This window comes from Hydractinia symbiolongicarpus, chromosome 11 (assembly GCF_029227915.1).
Source record: "Hydractinia symbiolongicarpus strain clone_291-10 chromosome 11, HSymV2.1, whole genome shotgun sequence".
In the NCBI taxonomy this organism is placed as follows: domain Eukaryota; kingdom Metazoa; phylum Cnidaria; class Hydrozoa; order Anthoathecata; family Hydractiniidae; genus Hydractinia; species Hydractinia symbiolongicarpus.
In genome coordinates, this window is record NC_079885.1 from 24,786,645 (window position 1) to 24,802,248 (window position 15,604).

The 15,604-nt window shown below is 33.7% G+C and overlaps 2 protein-coding genes across 3 annotated transcripts; one reads left to right on the forward strand and one right to left on the reverse strand.

Annotated features, from left to right (window-relative positions):
- The first annotated feature begins 12 nt into the window (after positions 1–12).
- Positions 13–8,582, forward strand: LOC130613736 (uncharacterized). 2 transcript variants are annotated; one of them, XM_057435072.1, is made up of 6 exons: positions 13–163; positions 2,490–2,675; positions 3,625–3,672; positions 6,524–6,814; positions 7,191–7,529; positions 8,166–8,582. In XM_057435072.1, the coding sequence occupies exons 1-6, from the start codon at positions 130–132 to the stop codon at positions 8,429–8,431; spliced, it is 1,164 nt and encodes a 387-aa protein (XP_057291055.1). In that variant the 5' UTR covers positions 13–129; the 3' UTR covers positions 8,432–8,582. The 2 variants fall into 2 exon arrangements, with proteins under 2 accessions (XP_057291055.1, XP_057291056.1); XM_057435073.1 differs by having other exon boundaries at positions 13–157.
- A 674-nt stretch (positions 8,583–9,256) lies between these two features.
- Positions 9,257–15,509, reverse strand: LOC130613737 (cilia- and flagella-associated protein 20). The gene is made up of 7 exons (XM_057435074.1): positions 15,298–15,509; positions 12,327–12,406; positions 11,566–11,680; positions 10,875–10,997; positions 10,620–10,685; positions 9,929–10,042; positions 9,257–9,620 (listed from the first exon to the last, which is right to left on the reverse strand). Exons 1-7 carry the CDS (start codon positions 15,379–15,381, stop codon positions 9,615–9,617), a joined length of 588 nt encoding a protein of 195 aa, XP_057291057.1. The 5' UTR covers positions 15,382–15,509; the 3' UTR covers positions 9,257–9,614.
- Positions 15,510–15,604: the final 95 nt, after the last annotated feature.

Here is a 15,604-nt window from a genome sequence, read left to right on the forward strand (position 1 = left end):
AACGAGGCAAAAAGTATATGGCACGCTAAAAGCGGCTAGGCAAAAAGCGAAAGTGGCCATATTAAGCCACGTTTTTTGCGGTCATTATTTAGCATAATACGTATAGCTAGCTCACCAAAATAAATAGATATGAGTATTCCTGTTGACAACAGCAGAGGTACAGGTAAAATATTTTTTACATTTTTTATCCTATTTGTTAGTAGATAGTGTCCCGAAAGTGAGGGAAAACTTTTATATGCTGCTACACAGTACAATAAATAAACTACACCTGTTGGCACCTAATACATCTTTTTTTAGCAGCAAATTGCTTATTTAAACTGTGAAAAACTAATATTTCCAAAATTCACAACTTCAGCTGAAATTCACATCTAATCAATTTAGTGCTCTGAGAAGCAACAAGGATGTGTGACCCTTTAAGCAATATTAAAAAAAAAATGATGAAGGGGACATGTTTTTACATGGAAACTTCCTTGCTTAAATAAGTTGTAATATCGATCTTGTTTTCATTTAACCCAAACTGCATGTACAGGCAAGATGACGGCAACTCAATGTTTTCGCCACATGTATTTTGATACATGGAATCACAGTCCTGATATTTACTTGCACACGCATCTAAGTGATTACGTAATGCCCGATGCGCGCGCACAAATGGAGGTAAAAATGTGAACAAAGTAAGCAGAGAAGTTGCATCCATTTCTGTGCGCGCAGGAAAAACACGACACTATGATTAAGTGTATTGTACACGTTTAATTGGTTTGGGTTCTAGAATAATAACACATTGATAGAAACGATGTATTTCTATTGGAATGAGTAGATACAACACGTTCAGTATGCGTAGACTATTTATGGAAATTTTTAGGGGAATTGGTAGGAATGAAGGTACATACCTCCTTCGTGATTCGTCATATGCTTAAATATATAATGCATATCCTGACCGTCAGAATCATCATTCATCATCATCCTCGGATGATTCAAAATATGCCCCAATATTTAATGCATATCCTGAGCATCAGGATATGCATTATAGGCGTCTTCATGCCCTGAGCATCAGGTGCATAAGACAGATGAGATGCACTAATTATGATAATTATATTAATTATGATGTTTTCTTTCATGGTGTATGAGAGAATACTGGTGTTATTATTCATACCCTGAGCGTCAGGTGTATGTTTCATATTCACACGATGACCACACTAGAGATGGCCTGAGCGTCAGGCTAATTACTGGTGTTTTTATTGAGATGCCCTGAGCGTCACATGCATCGACCTGCCTTGAGTGTCAGGTGCTTGTTTTCTATTTAAATGCTTCTGATTGAGATGCCCTGCCTAAATGGCTGACGAAGGAACCAATTAAATTAGAGGCTACCTGCAGACTCGTTGTTTCTACCTCTGGACTAAAACCCTAACATAACATGAGCCAAAAGAAATGCCGGGGAAACCTTGACGCAGAAGCAATTTGTCTGGTTGTGTTGTGCTGCGCGCTCCCAGAACAGCTGTGATGCAGTTGTCTTTAGTTATGTTGGAGATTTCCATGATAATTCGATTTCGATTTGACAAGTGAGACTTGTATTCCTTGCAACCTTATAGATCAGGTCTATAGGTAGAAACCACCCCCACTGTGCAAGGTTCTACATGACATTCTCAATGACTAAGGTAAACCTAATGTATACTAACCACAATGCTATGGAACTGTACTTCTGCCACCACAATTAACATGAACAAAACTTGCAGTTTAGTAGATGTGCGCACCTTTGGGTAAGTAAAAAAGGCAGGACTCACACAGGGTAAAATGGCTATTAATGAAAATTAAAGATTTTTTGGGTAGCGTAAGATTCAAGAGAAATTGGAATTAAATTTTAACTATATTTTTCTAATTCTTCTAAAATATTTCACTAATTTTTAGCAAATATAATTTCTTTCTTTGGATGGATTTCTTTGTTTACTTTTGTTTATATTTTCTACCTAGAGAAATGTTTGCGCATGTGCAAAAAAAACTTTCGTTAACATTGGCAAATCATTCAAAACAGATAATCAACTTTCCTGAGTCTAATGTAAATAAAATAATGGTGTTTAAATATCTCAGAATATGAATGGTATATTGTGTTAATAATTTTTTATTTTATCAAGAGTAAAATAACACAGAAAAGTTACATAACTCAAGGATATAACATTTTACGCTTTCATTTTCAAGAATTCATTTTCTTTTTTTTTTCTGCCCTATTGAAGGGCCAATATCAGAAGGCTTTTATATGTAGTTAGAATAGAATAAATTCATGTACCTATTAGGTCATGCAAAGTAAACATAAAATGATATGACCATAATTTCCAGCAAGTAAAGTTGTGCCATAAAAGATAAAAATTGCTATAAAAAACACATTGTCATAAAAAAAATTATTCCCTTTTTCTTTTCATAAAACTGCTTAATCGTTAAACAATGTGTATGACAAACTTTATTCCTTAGTTGTTATTAAAAATCTTATACATGTATAGCTAACAGCAGCATTGTTGATGCCCTGCGTGGAGCTGGTGACATTGGATTACACATTGATGACATTGTTGAACTTTCGGGATTAAAAGAGAAGAAAGATGTTCAACCAAGATTGTGGGCTTTATTAAACAGCGGTTGCATACAACAAGTTCCTCAGGAGCAGAAATGGAAAATCTCAAAAACTCCAGGTAGGCATGTGCTCCTTTATATAAATAGGCCTGTTTTTCCCTTAAAAGTTCTTGCCATTTTAGTCCCAATAAAAAACCTATTTTAAACAGGTTTATGAGCCTGAAGAATATAGCTGTTTTCTTATTTTCGTTGTCGCATCGTTGATTGCATTATAAACCTAGATATTATATTTTTGATTTATTTATTCTGCTTCTAATGTGTTTAGCTGTATAAGTTTAAAAGACAACTGAAAATTGATAACAAGTTGTGCTTGAAATATTCATTATAATGTGAATATAAACTGTATTAATTTTTTCATATTTGTGTGCTTTGGTTTTCGAGAGATTTAAGGTCAAATTAGGCCTACGATCACCGCCATGGCAGTGTCGATTGGGGCTTTCTGTTTGGTAAATACTAACTTATGTGACGTACGTCCGCTGGGATATAAACAAGCGCATTCTGAATAAACGCACCAAGGGAATGTTAAACTGTGCCTCCTGTGATTGTCCAAGAGTAATTTTATTTATCATATTTTGAAATAAATATCATTATCAGAATAAAAAAAATTTTCAACATTATAAATATAGTTTTAGACAAAATAAAACTAACATAATGTTTCACCGTTATAAATATAATTTCAGAGTTTTAGACAGGGGTTATCACTTAGAAAAAATAAGTTATAATATCTTGAAAGACAACGCGTTCTTCATTTAATTTGCTAGACTTGAAAAATAAAACTTCAAATCATTATGCGCAATAAAGTGTACTGGAAGTGATTTTGTGCAAGCAAAACGAAATAAAAATATTCTCAAACTCATATTTAGGATTTTCTGTTTGCAACAAATTCGTTCATTATTTTTTTTTTATTTTATCACTTGAAAAAGATTCAATTTAATGCTATGTTGATAGTTATACTTTTAAAATTGTCTCTTGTTATCACAGAAATTTAATCTGTGTTTTCTTTTCTAGATACGGCATACACCACATTAAAATCTGATTCGTTTGCACAAAATGCAGGTATGATCATTTGGTGGCATTGCCATGAAAACAAATTTCCATCTTTTTTTTTTATTGTTTTTGTTTATAAAAATTAAATCGTTGTTTTCATGTCAATGTTTTCAACTGATCATAGTTAGTTGAACAGCAAGTAGAAGCCATTCAAAGGTTTGTAAATGTTTTTATTTTATAATGGGGTTCACAGCATTCAATGTTTTCATTCTTTGTGTACATATGCTACTGTTATTGACATCGATCGGGTTAACATTTGGCTTAAATATATATTTGCACCCAGCTCAAATGAAAATAAATGACCTTGAAGGAATTCCTGCATCAAAAATGATATTTTTATATGTTGTGGAGAATAAAAAGTTGTTTATCAAATCCTTTGGAATTTTTAAAAAATCTTTTTCTGTTCTTGTGTTATTTTAGTAAGTAAGTTTTAAAAATGCTGACATCACATTTCTACTTATAACAAGAAGACCTGGGGGCTCTAAGAATTTCCGCTCGCTACCAAAATATTTGATGACAACCTGCTAATTCGTTGTTATCGTGCCAAACATTCGAAGAGGTTTGGTGCTTGAAGCTCTGAAGATAAAGCACACAAGTGACATTACATCTTACAACAAACGCAAACAAAACGAAACGTGTCATAATAAACTCACACTTTAAAAGAAATTGCGAACACAAATTATAGCCTATCATTCATGGTTGAAAGTCTTCGGATTGAAACGTTTATGGTCTTAAACGGCATTTAGTTGACAAAAAAACAAAATTTTGATGCCACCATCATGTTCAGCATACTTTTTTTATTAACTGTGCCAAATTTTGTCGAAAATAAAGTAGTTTAAATTTTTGGACCAATTTTGGCCTAAAATGACATTTCAGGTGGCAAAAAATCAAAATTTTGATGCCATCATTATGTTCAGCATACTTTTTTTATTAACTGTGCCAAATTTTGTCGAAAATAAAGTAGTTTAAATTTTTGGACCAATTTTGGCCTAAAATGAAATTTCAGGTGGCAAAAAATCAAAATTTCGATGTCACCATCATGTTCAGCATATTTTTTTTGTGATCTGTGCAAAATTTTGTCGAAAATAAACTAGTTTTAATTTTTGGACCAATTTTTGCCTAAAATGAGATTTAGGTGGCCAAAAATCGAAATTTTGATGTCACCATCATGTTCAGCATACTTTTTTTGTTAGCTGTGCCAAATTTTGTGGAAAATAAAGTAGTTTTAATTTTTGGACCAATTTTGGCCTAAAATGACATTTAAGGTGGCCAAAAATAGAAATTTTGATGTCACCATCATGTTCAGTATACTTTTTTTGTTAACTGTGCCAAATATTGTGGAAAATAAAGTAGTTTTAATTTTTGAACCAATTTTGGCGTAAAATGACATTTAGGTAACAAAAAATCAGAGGAACGTGAAATCCTAGGGTCGATTTTTTCTCAAAAAATGCTCCAAAAGAAAAAACGACGGTTTTAAAGAATTTCCTACGCCTTCGGGCGCGGAAATTCAATTAAGGATGAGGCCATTCTGAAACTACAAAACTTTACATATTTCAAGATATCATCAAGAGCATAAGTCCGCACTGTTTAAAAGTTTTGATGTGATTAAAGTTTGCATGATATATCAAGTATTATTTTATGCTTACTTCCTTATGACATCACCAATGATGATGTCATAAGGTCTGATGGAAATCTTTAAAGCTAAATGATAAGTAATAATTTCCTAAAAACTTGATCAACAACTTTTTATCCTTTATAACATACAAAATATTATTATCAATGCTCCTTTAAGAGCGGTGATTCCATAATGCAAAAATCATCTGTGATTATTAAAATCGTTTGATATGTTCTTCATTACGTGTTTTTTTATAAGTATAACGCTTATATCCATATTCATGGTTTAGTATGGGATTTTCTTAAGCATATGCTAAGCATTTTTACCAGCCTTTGTAAATGTAAGTTTGTTCTTTCTGATGTTATAAGTATTTTAATTTGACACAGACTTTTTTTTTAATTCCTTATACACAATAAAACTCAATTAATGTCTGCTATGCTATCTGAACTTGCTTGTGTTATACCTTTAGTCTTGTTGCTATTCTTCTTAAGGTAAAAACGGGACCATTTTTATCTTATTTCACAAATACAAGGTTTTTCATAACGTAAACATATAAGCATATCCCAGCATCCAATTTTAACTTGCTTATAACATACATGTATGAGGGAATGGCAACTGTCATTTTTCAATTCGCTCTCCATTTTCTCTTCGAGTGTGTTAAAGAGGATTCATTTAAAAAATAAAAGCTTCTTGCTGGTCACAATATTTTCCATTTTTTCAGTTCCCCTTATGCGAGGTAAAACGACCAATACAATTAGCTGATCTATTTCTAAATTCAAGTTAGATTAATACAAACGTCCACTCAATGATTGTTGTGAACCCTTCTTCATTAATATGTTGTGTTGCGTCGTAATTTAGTACCCTATGATGATCTAGTTGTTGTTATAAAATTGTGTGTAGTTTATTAAAATATATAATTAACGAGAAGAATATGTATGCGCCCAAATTTAGGCTGTTTATATCAAGTGTGGATATTTGGATAATGCTTTTGCACTAATTTCTCTTATCAACAAACAAGTGTTTGCGTGGCTTTAAAAGAAATAAAATTACATTGATTTACTGGCGGTCCTGAAAATGCATGTTTCACTAGGTCAGCAAAACCTGTCCAAACCTAAAGCAAAAGCTTAACGTTGAACTATTTTTTTAAAATTTAACTATAACGACTTCGAAGTACTTGCACATTACATCATTGTTTGTAATTCTAATGACAGGAGTGTCTCGCTGTAGAGTACTCGTTCCATTTAGAAACTCCACCAGCTGTTGACTTACCGACTATTAATCTTCCCCACAGTGGTAAATTTTCGTCCTATAAAAACAGCCTTCAAGAATACTGTCAAAAACTACACTTGCCAGTTCCACAGTACAAGTCTACACGAGGTTCGTACGGGTTAATGGGTTGCGTGAAATTTGCATCGAAATCTGTGAGTGCAGCGAAAGCGACAGACACAGTGAAAGAAGCCGATCAACGAGCTGCTTTCCAAGCTTTGAAACAGCTAGGATATCTTGACAAATCATGCACCTATGAAAATCTTAATAGTAAGTGTACATACGCAAAAGCGAACAGAAAATATTTTCTCGTATAAATTATAATCATGAACGACTGAAGAAACACCCTGTGCTGAAAAAGCAGCCCGAAGAATATTAAAAATAATAAGCAATCCTTTATCTATAAAGCCCTCTGCTGAATCAGCTCCCTTTTTCGTGTTTGAGGGGATGCCAAGCTTTGTTGTTTCTTAAATATAATCATTTCTCATCAAACTCTTATATTCTAATTTTACTACATAATTTTAATTTCATCTCATTTTTGTGCTCCTAAACATTTTTATAAACGCCTGGTTTTTCTCGTTTTTTTATTGTTTTTGAGTCATTTACAAACTCGACATTTTTGATCACTATCGCTTTCTTTATCTAGCGTTAAAACGTAAAGATGGAGGGACTGAAGGCACTCCACCACAGAAGCAAACTTGTGTGGGTAGTGATGCCAAGCTTCACGGAACATACAAAAGTCAACTGAACGAACTTGCGCAGAAAAATAAACTGGCAACACCAGTTTACGAAACTGTTGGTACGTCGCAAGGCTTCGTTTCGACGGTGACGTTTAACGGTCGTCAATTCAAATGCATTTCGCCGTGCGCAAAGAAAAAGGACGCGGAAAAAGATGCAGCTCATATGGCCATGCATATTATAGCGGGAGTACCTATAGAAAATGCTGACCAAGCTGCTGAACAAAGCGCATCTCTTGATCAAACAGGTAGAGTTTTGCTAAATAATGTTAACTCTCATCGGTTGTGATTATTAGTTGAAGCGCAAAGTACTATGTCGCGGAGCTCATCGATTCCGTTCGTCAAGTTCGTTGAATTAGATCAAGTAATCTTTTCTTTTTTTGCGATAGCTAATTTTTCTTTTTTGGCTGTAGAAATCTTTGGTGTTTGGTTTATTTGTCTGAAATTTATTTAGCTACAGTTTGATTTAGCCTCGGATTTCACGCTAGTTAAATTATGAGTTGACTTCAAATCAGTTACAGCCTCTTGGAGGTCTGCTTTCACACTACTCTAATTTCTTCGCTTACTCGAATATTTACTTTCACTTGAATATTTACTTTCACTTGAATATTTTCTTTCACTTGAATATTTTCTTTCACTTGAATATTTTCTTTCACTTGAATATTTTCTTTCACTTGAATATTTTCTTTTACTTGAATATTTTCTTTTACTCGAATATTTTCTTTTACTCGCATATTTTCTTTTAGTCGAATATTTTCTTACACTCGAATATTTTCTTACACTCGAATATTTTCTTACACTCTAATATTTTCTTACACTCTAATATTTTCATTTTCTTTTACTCGAATATTTTCTTACACTCGAATACCTTTTTACTTGTTTAGATGTAAGCAACATGATCACAGAAGCACGTCAGGAAGCGTCCAACAGCAGTGGTGTCGTGTCCCCGAAAAATAGACTGCAGGAGTATTGTCAACGATTAAAAAAACCTTTGCCGGAATACGACACAAACGCAGGCGCTGACGGGTTATATTTAACTACGGTCACTGTGGAGGGAAGAACGTTCACGAGCGATGCACGACAATCGAAAAAGTTAGCGGAAAGAAGTGCAGCGGAGATGGCTTTGAAAGAGTTAGGATTAATGGTGTGATGAATATCGAACTGATCGCTTCTTACAGAGTTATGTTCTTTTGACACTTTTACAAAAAAGTAAACTATTTTTATTTCTAAAACTGTACATACTTTATCACTTTTACAAAGAAAAAGAAAAACGCAACATTTAAAAAGTTGGATCTATTTAACACTTTGTTGTCTTCTACCAGCATTTTACTGGTTAAAAAGCTATGGCATTCGCTGGATTTCCATGTTTCAAATCCATAATACTCACTTTAATTTTAAGAAAAAGAAAAGTTATGGATGGTCGGTAGGAGAAATTCGATTTCACTGGGTGCAAAAAATGCAAAACATTGACCGCTCTGTTATGTTAGTTCTGTTTTTTTGGTCGTGGTACTAAATTTTACAAACGCACCTTAAAAAACGAACACGAAATGTTAAAGTAAAGCCAATCGAGTGTGACCGCACAACGTTTTTCCTAAAATTCTTCCCTCCCTTATCTACATCAGAAGCTGCCAACTTTAAAGCGAACACGCTACCAACTTGAAAAAAGTCCCTGCAACAACATTTTCACGGCGATATGAACGGCCCATTCTGGTTTAGGTTAAAATGTTAATGCAAAGAAAAATTTATCAAAAATAAAAGCATTTCTCATGCGTGCAACGACTACTGCGCCTGTGCACTTTAAAAAAAAGGAACACGAAATGTCAAATTAAAGAGAATTGAGTGTGATCGCAAAACGCTTTCCCCGAAATTCTTCCCTCCTTTATTTAAAACGGAAGCCAACTTCAAAGCGAACGAAGCGAGGGCTGCGATAGAAGAAGGTCGGTCTGTGGTCAAGTGGTAAGAAACAACAACAACATAGTGTGACATAATATAATAGAAAGAAATGTATCGTCATAAAATATTTACACTTTCTTATTCAAATAATCAGCGCGCCTACTGAAGTAGCTCTGATATCAACTACCTTAAAACAGTTTGTAGTCGTATAACTACAGTTGGCACTTAGAAATGAGAAAAGTTTTACGTTTAACCTGCCTTTCAACGATTGCTCACTTAAAAAAAATCTAATATAAAAAACCCCAAATATACTGTTAAAAAATGAAAAGAAGTCAAATATACGCGTTGACATTTTAGGGAAGGCGAAATACTCAAAGCTTTTTAAAAAGAAATGAAATTTTAAATAACAAAAAATAATTTACAATGTGGTTAGACTGACATCAATTCTAAAAACGAAAGAAAAAAAGTAAGTAAGTGTACTGAAAACAATTGTAGTCGAAAAAATTGTGCTTCTATCAAAATAACAGCGAAAGTGGCATCCTCTCGAATCTTATGTTACACAAAATACTTCTAACTTATCAAAGTAAATACAAAACATTATGACCATTTTTCGAGAACCAAATATAATTCTACAAAATTACACTTTATATAGGGAACTAAAGTCTCGACCTTAAAATTTTTGAAGGAAGCCCGAATAAACATTTATAAGATCAAAATAGCCAGTCTAAAGGATGAAAAAAGAAATTCTTCCTACCTTTCCTGCTTTATTTTGCACCGGTAGGTATAATTTGAATTCTGCTGGTAATTCGTCTTCGGTGTATAACCTGTCGCAGAAGTAAACGCGACGTATTCTGCAGTTGGCGTGAATCTAAATGCAACAACATTTTGTCAACATTTCGCAACTTTCACTGGAAAATCAAATCAAAACTTCTCTTCCACAAGAAACGTGGAATTTAGACGAGAAATTATCTCTTGCGAGTTTTATAGAAGTGTTTTGTGCATTTATTTAGTTTTCATGTATAGGTAGTGTTTCTGTTTTTGCAGCTATATTTCCAAAAAAGGTACATTCAAAACTAATCCTACTTCATCCATACAAACAAAAAAACAATTTTCGTTTCCAGGAAATAGAATCTCAAGTGTGAATCATTCTATAAAAGGTTCAGGGTTCCGGGTTTTTTCACGTATATTATGCAAAGCTCTCGTGTTCCAGTTATTTTCAGATGACGAAACAGATGGCCGACGGAGTGGGAAAAAAACCACAATTACATTATAAACATTTCTGTTCAAAAAGAGTGAAAATTATTGCATTAGGTAGGCTTTCCTAAATCAGTTGTTTTGACATCTAGCATTATACAAAAGTTCTGGTGTTTTTTGCACGTAAACATACATAATCGTGTCCCGGTTGTTTCGTCTAACATAAGATATCAACATAAACAGCTTCTCACCTCAACTCTCAACGTTTCGATATAATTAGTTCCATACGCCCTTTTCGTGAAGTCGAGTAAGTTGAACTAAAAGCATACATGACAGATTAAATCAAGATTTTCACAACAAAAATATACGAAATTGTGATTTACAGTTAAGGTTGTATCAAACGAGCCAAAGTGGAGCTCAATAAGAATAACAATAAAAAACTTCTGGCATTTTGAAAAGTGATATGTTTAGTGCATTTAACAAAAAAAGCATTACCACGAACATACCTGGATTTGATTCCATCCATCGTCCAGTTTCATAGGCATGGTACAGATGAATGGTTTCACCCTCGTTCTTGATTGGTAGTTTGATGCTCGAAATCGACGCTTCACGTTTTTATCATCAAGTACCTGTGTATTTTGATTTACACAATCAGAGACAGAAGAACAATGTTTCTACATCTAACGTACTCACACAAAAGACATATAGTCGTTGTCATTCATAGTCCATAAAAACTATGAAAAACATTTTCAGTTAAAATTGCATACAAAAGAAGTTGTTAAATTTTATATTTTATAAACTAACCATATAGATTTGGTATATTTTCGTCAGTACTTTGCACAAATGGCTAATACATCAAGACGCTCGTTTTTTATTATAATAATATCAAAATTATAGCCAAAAGGCTCTAAACGGTAGACGTTTTTAAACTTGGAATCTCACTCTGATATACCGTGATTTGTGGGAAAGACAAATCCCTTTAGCTACCGCACAAGCTGACTTAGCATGAAGAATTTGTTTAGACTTACCATGTGCATAGCATACACTGAAATTTAAAGCCATAATATGCTTATAAAAGACGTTGGTGTACGATAGATTGTGTGTTCCACAATTCTTACTTAAGTATTTGTCATAATAGTTCAAACAATCTCCTGCTCAAGTATAAACGCTGTTAATACAAAACAAACAGATACTTACTGTAACTTCAAATGAGAAATATTTTTTCAAATTCTTTATAATCATGACCAAGAAATGTAGTTTTATGCCAAGGGTCTTTCTTGTTTCCACCGGCGGACACGTGATGAACGTAGTACTAAAATTAAGAAACAAAAAGAGTTTTACAGCAAATGCATTGCATCTTAGGAAACGCACAATAACAACAAAAGGGGCAAGTTTCATAACATACATGAAATAAGGCAAAACACAGCAGATAAACGGATGAAATTTATTCTTGCTTAGAATTTTAAATGTAAATAAGGTACAAAATAGACAGTCATCAAAAATTAGGTACCCTGCAGTGTATGTTATTGAATTAAACACACACTTGCTAAGTTTGTCTATAAATCTATTACCCTAAATATATTAGACATGTTAGGCCATTATCACTAAGTGAAAATTGAAGGAAAAGAAAATACCACACTACCAATCCTAACTATATTGTGTATCTATCAAACAGAAGTTCACGATGTGATATACCCCTCAAAGGTTTTTCTCCTGCACGACACAGCACGCAAGAAGTAAGATTTGCCCTCATTTTTGCAAGGAGAGGTTCCATATATTTAGGACATTTTATTGAGTCCTGTACAGTTGTGCATATTGTTTAGTGATTTTGCCATTGTAAATCAAATTCATGACAATAACTTGATAATAAATTGCTGTTGTCAATTTCTTAAATATTTTATATCAAGTCAACTTAACCAATAACAGAGAAAAGTATAAATTTAAGGAGAACAACTTACCTAACATTAGTGCCAACTATTTCTAAAACAAGTGATTGGATATCATTATCTGTAATTCTTTTAATGTGGCCATTCATTACCTATGAAAGAAATAGTTTTGGTCAAAAAGTCTGACAGTTAACGATGATTTTATATCACATGCATATATTTTGTACTGATTTGCTACCTTCAAAAACCTCATTATACCATTCAGACGCTAAAAATGGCGACATAAGCTATTGTTATGGTTCATGCTGTGGAGAAATTTTGGTACAAAACAATGGCTTCCTGTTTAAAGAGAGCACAAATTTACATAGTTTAAATTTATTGATATATATCTTATTGATATATTATTGACGTTGCGCCGTAACGTCAGAAAATTTAACGTAGGAAATCCAGTTCCAGGGTACGTCGCCGAGTAGTGAACATGGTCTTAATCTAGACGATGGCCAGTATGTGACTACGAAATTCTGGAGACCAATTTTCGCGTAACTTAGATGCAGTGATTTTTGTATACTTTGATGAAGACCTCCAATAAGGAGGTTGAAATATTACTAAGGGAAAAACAAAAATGCTGAACAACTATGTATATGTGTTTTAATTATATTAGATATGTATTTTTCAGCTACATCAAAGGAAAATAAGCATATCAACTTTGCCTGTTAAAGACACACTTAGCGTATTATTACATAGACTAGTCGATAAGACCCGTGGAAAAATCCACTGAGTCAGGATAAAATTTTTAATGACGTCAACAAACCATCTACAAAAAAAATATAGAATTCTGTTTTCACGTTGCCTCTATTGTGAAGATCTTAAAGTGCTGATCAGGAAAATGTATAGGATCACGTACTTTTGACAAACGGTTGCAGAGATACTAGGGTTTAAAGGTTTTTTGATGACGTCCTCAATCCGTCTATTCCAAAACGGATTTGGGAACTCAGATTTGGGAAAATTACCAAAATGGGTCCTAGGTGGTCCCTAGTTACCCACGCGGTGAAAAATAATTGACATCACTACCTTGTTTCCAAGTTATTTTGCCTCAAAGGTTTAAGTGCACTGTAATGGCTTCATTAATTTATTATACTTTTCTTTGACGTTAATATTATTTTAACAATAAAGTTTGGTAAATTACGGAACAATTTTATGGGCGATGTTTTACAGACTTTATCAAAGAAAATAGGGAAGAATATAATCCACTTTGCAAAAGTCACAGACAGACAGAGTGGCGTATTATTATAGAGACTAGCCAAAGTCCCGTGGAAGATTCCACTGAATCTCTCATTGAGTCCATATGATGGGTGCCAAATAAAAATAAAGAACACAGTAATTTGAATTTTTAAAAGTCACAGTATTCTATATCTATAACCGCTGAATCAAAACGTCCCAAAAATTAGCATGTGCAGCAATAAAAAAATAAAATTAAAAGAGAAAAAAAGCCCTGGGATTGAGGTTGCTCACAATCTGCATTATACAGAACGTTTAAAAATATAAGCAGGTTATATAAAATGTAAAAAGTAATTTTTCCGTTGTTACTGTTTTTAACGCTACGAAGTGTTTGATGTTGTTATAATAAACCTTAATGTTAACAAAGTTAAATCAATGTTTACATCTGTTACGTTACCGTTTGAAATATATTCGATTCTTAAATTGAAAACACTGCATTGTTATCATGCACGGCACGTTTACGCATTACCAGACATAAGAAAAAAATCGTTAGTCACACAAAAAAGATAATTGCAAAATTTTTCTAACGCATCATACCAAATTAGCTATTTAGTCTATTGCATACAGCAACCCTCCCAATGCGTAAACGTGCCGTGCATGATAACGGTGACGTTAGTCATTTTTCACTTTAGGAAATGTGGGAACCGGAATGGACAGGTTGATGAAATCATCAAAAAAGCTTTAAACCCCAATATCTCTGCAACCGTTTGTCAAAGATTCATGATCATATTCTTGGTCTGCGTTTTAAGATCTTTACGATGAAAGCAACGGGTATACAAGTTTATAAAAAAAATTTTTTTGTGTTTTTTAAACCCTTATGTTCGTCGAAAACATATGACCATACATAATTTTGATCAGCGTTTCAACTTCTGCACATTATTAGCAACAAATAAACTAAATTTCGCCATTTTTTTTGTATCTGCACCACTGACGTCTGCAAAAATTCTAGAAGCATATGTTGACATAAACTCCGTATTTTATAACATAGTAAGTTCTAGTTTGTTCTAGTCGGTTTTTGATTTTTAAAATGGATGCGAGCTTTTTCAGGTGAAATTTTGAAGCGCTTCTGAACTTTGTACTTCACACTTGTGCTACAGCTAGCTATATAACGTGTATGTTTTTGTAAACATTAAAGAGCAAATAAGGAACTTTGCAATTTTTTTTTTTAAAACATGTTAGGGAAGTGTAATGTAAGCGAAGGAATGTAACTGTAGCCGATAAGATAATAGTGTGGCGCCGTAGATTAGTGGTTATAGCTCTCGTACTCTGTGCGGGAGACCGGGGTTCGATTCCTCTTGACGGCGATTCAACATGGGCAAGTGAATGTTACCATAGCCCCGGGTTAACCCAAGCCATGTGAGGGAAATTGGGAAGATGGCACACTGTGTGGGCCGTTGGATGTTGCCGGGAGTTGTCTAGTAGAGCGCGGGCCCTAATTGGGTCTGCGTCGCTCAAAAATGAGCATTAAATACTCTAGGACTCTCCATCTAAGCCATGGCCCCTCCTGGAAATAATAGACAGGGTATATCCCTCGATATTTGTGAGGCTAGCCATGTAAAATATGCACATCTATCTATCTATCTAGGTACCAAGTTTGGTAAGGCCCATGGTATTCGGAAGCTGTTTTTAGACACAGTGAATTAATCTCTATAGCTATAGCAAACTAACTAGTTAGCTACATGACAACATTTAAATCCTATTAAGCTACAATTTAGTAGCTAGTAATAATGAAGAAATAGAATCAATTGTTAGAAAAGCTTCATACCTTCTGATCCCATATTTGAAGTGGCTTACTTCCTATGCTATATAAGACTGATAAAAAACCTGATTGGAACGTAGTTTTAAACATGGTAAATGTTAATATTGGTCAACAATGATAATATGTGAATAAATTTTATTTTAGCTGCAAACCAGCACTCTCTTTCGGATGTTGTGTTTTGTGTTGTCTCCAGTTGTACAGTACCGTGCGCGTTGTTTAGGAGCCAGCCTCGTTTAGAAAACGTTGGTACCATGGTAATTATAACGCTTGGCTTCTTTAATATATGCTTTGGTTGGTTCTGTAATTTAGCTTG

Coding starts and splice junctions, on each gene's coding strand:
- LOC130613736 (XM_057435072.1), top strand. CDS start 130: ATGAGTATTCCTGTTGACAACAGCAGAGGTACAG. Junction 2,676..3,624: donor GAAAATCTCAAAAACTCCAG/GTAGGCATGTGC, acceptor TTTCTTTTCTAG/ATACGGCATACACCACATTA. Junction 7,530..8,165: donor CGCATCTCTTGATCAAACAG/GTAGAGTTTTGC, acceptor TTACTTGTTTAG/ATGTAAGCAACATGATCACA.
- LOC130613737 (XM_057435074.1), bottom strand. CDS start 15,381: ATGTTTAAAACTACGTTCCAATCAGGTTTTTTATCAGTCTTATATAGC. Junction 10,686..10,874: donor ATGGATGGAATCAAATCCAG/GTATGTTCGTGG, acceptor GTATGCTTTTAG/TTCAACTTACTCGACTTCAC. Junction 10,043..10,619: donor TCGAAACGTTGAGAGTTGAG/GTGAGAAGCTGT, acceptor TGTTGCATTTAG/ATTCACGCCAACTGCAGAAT.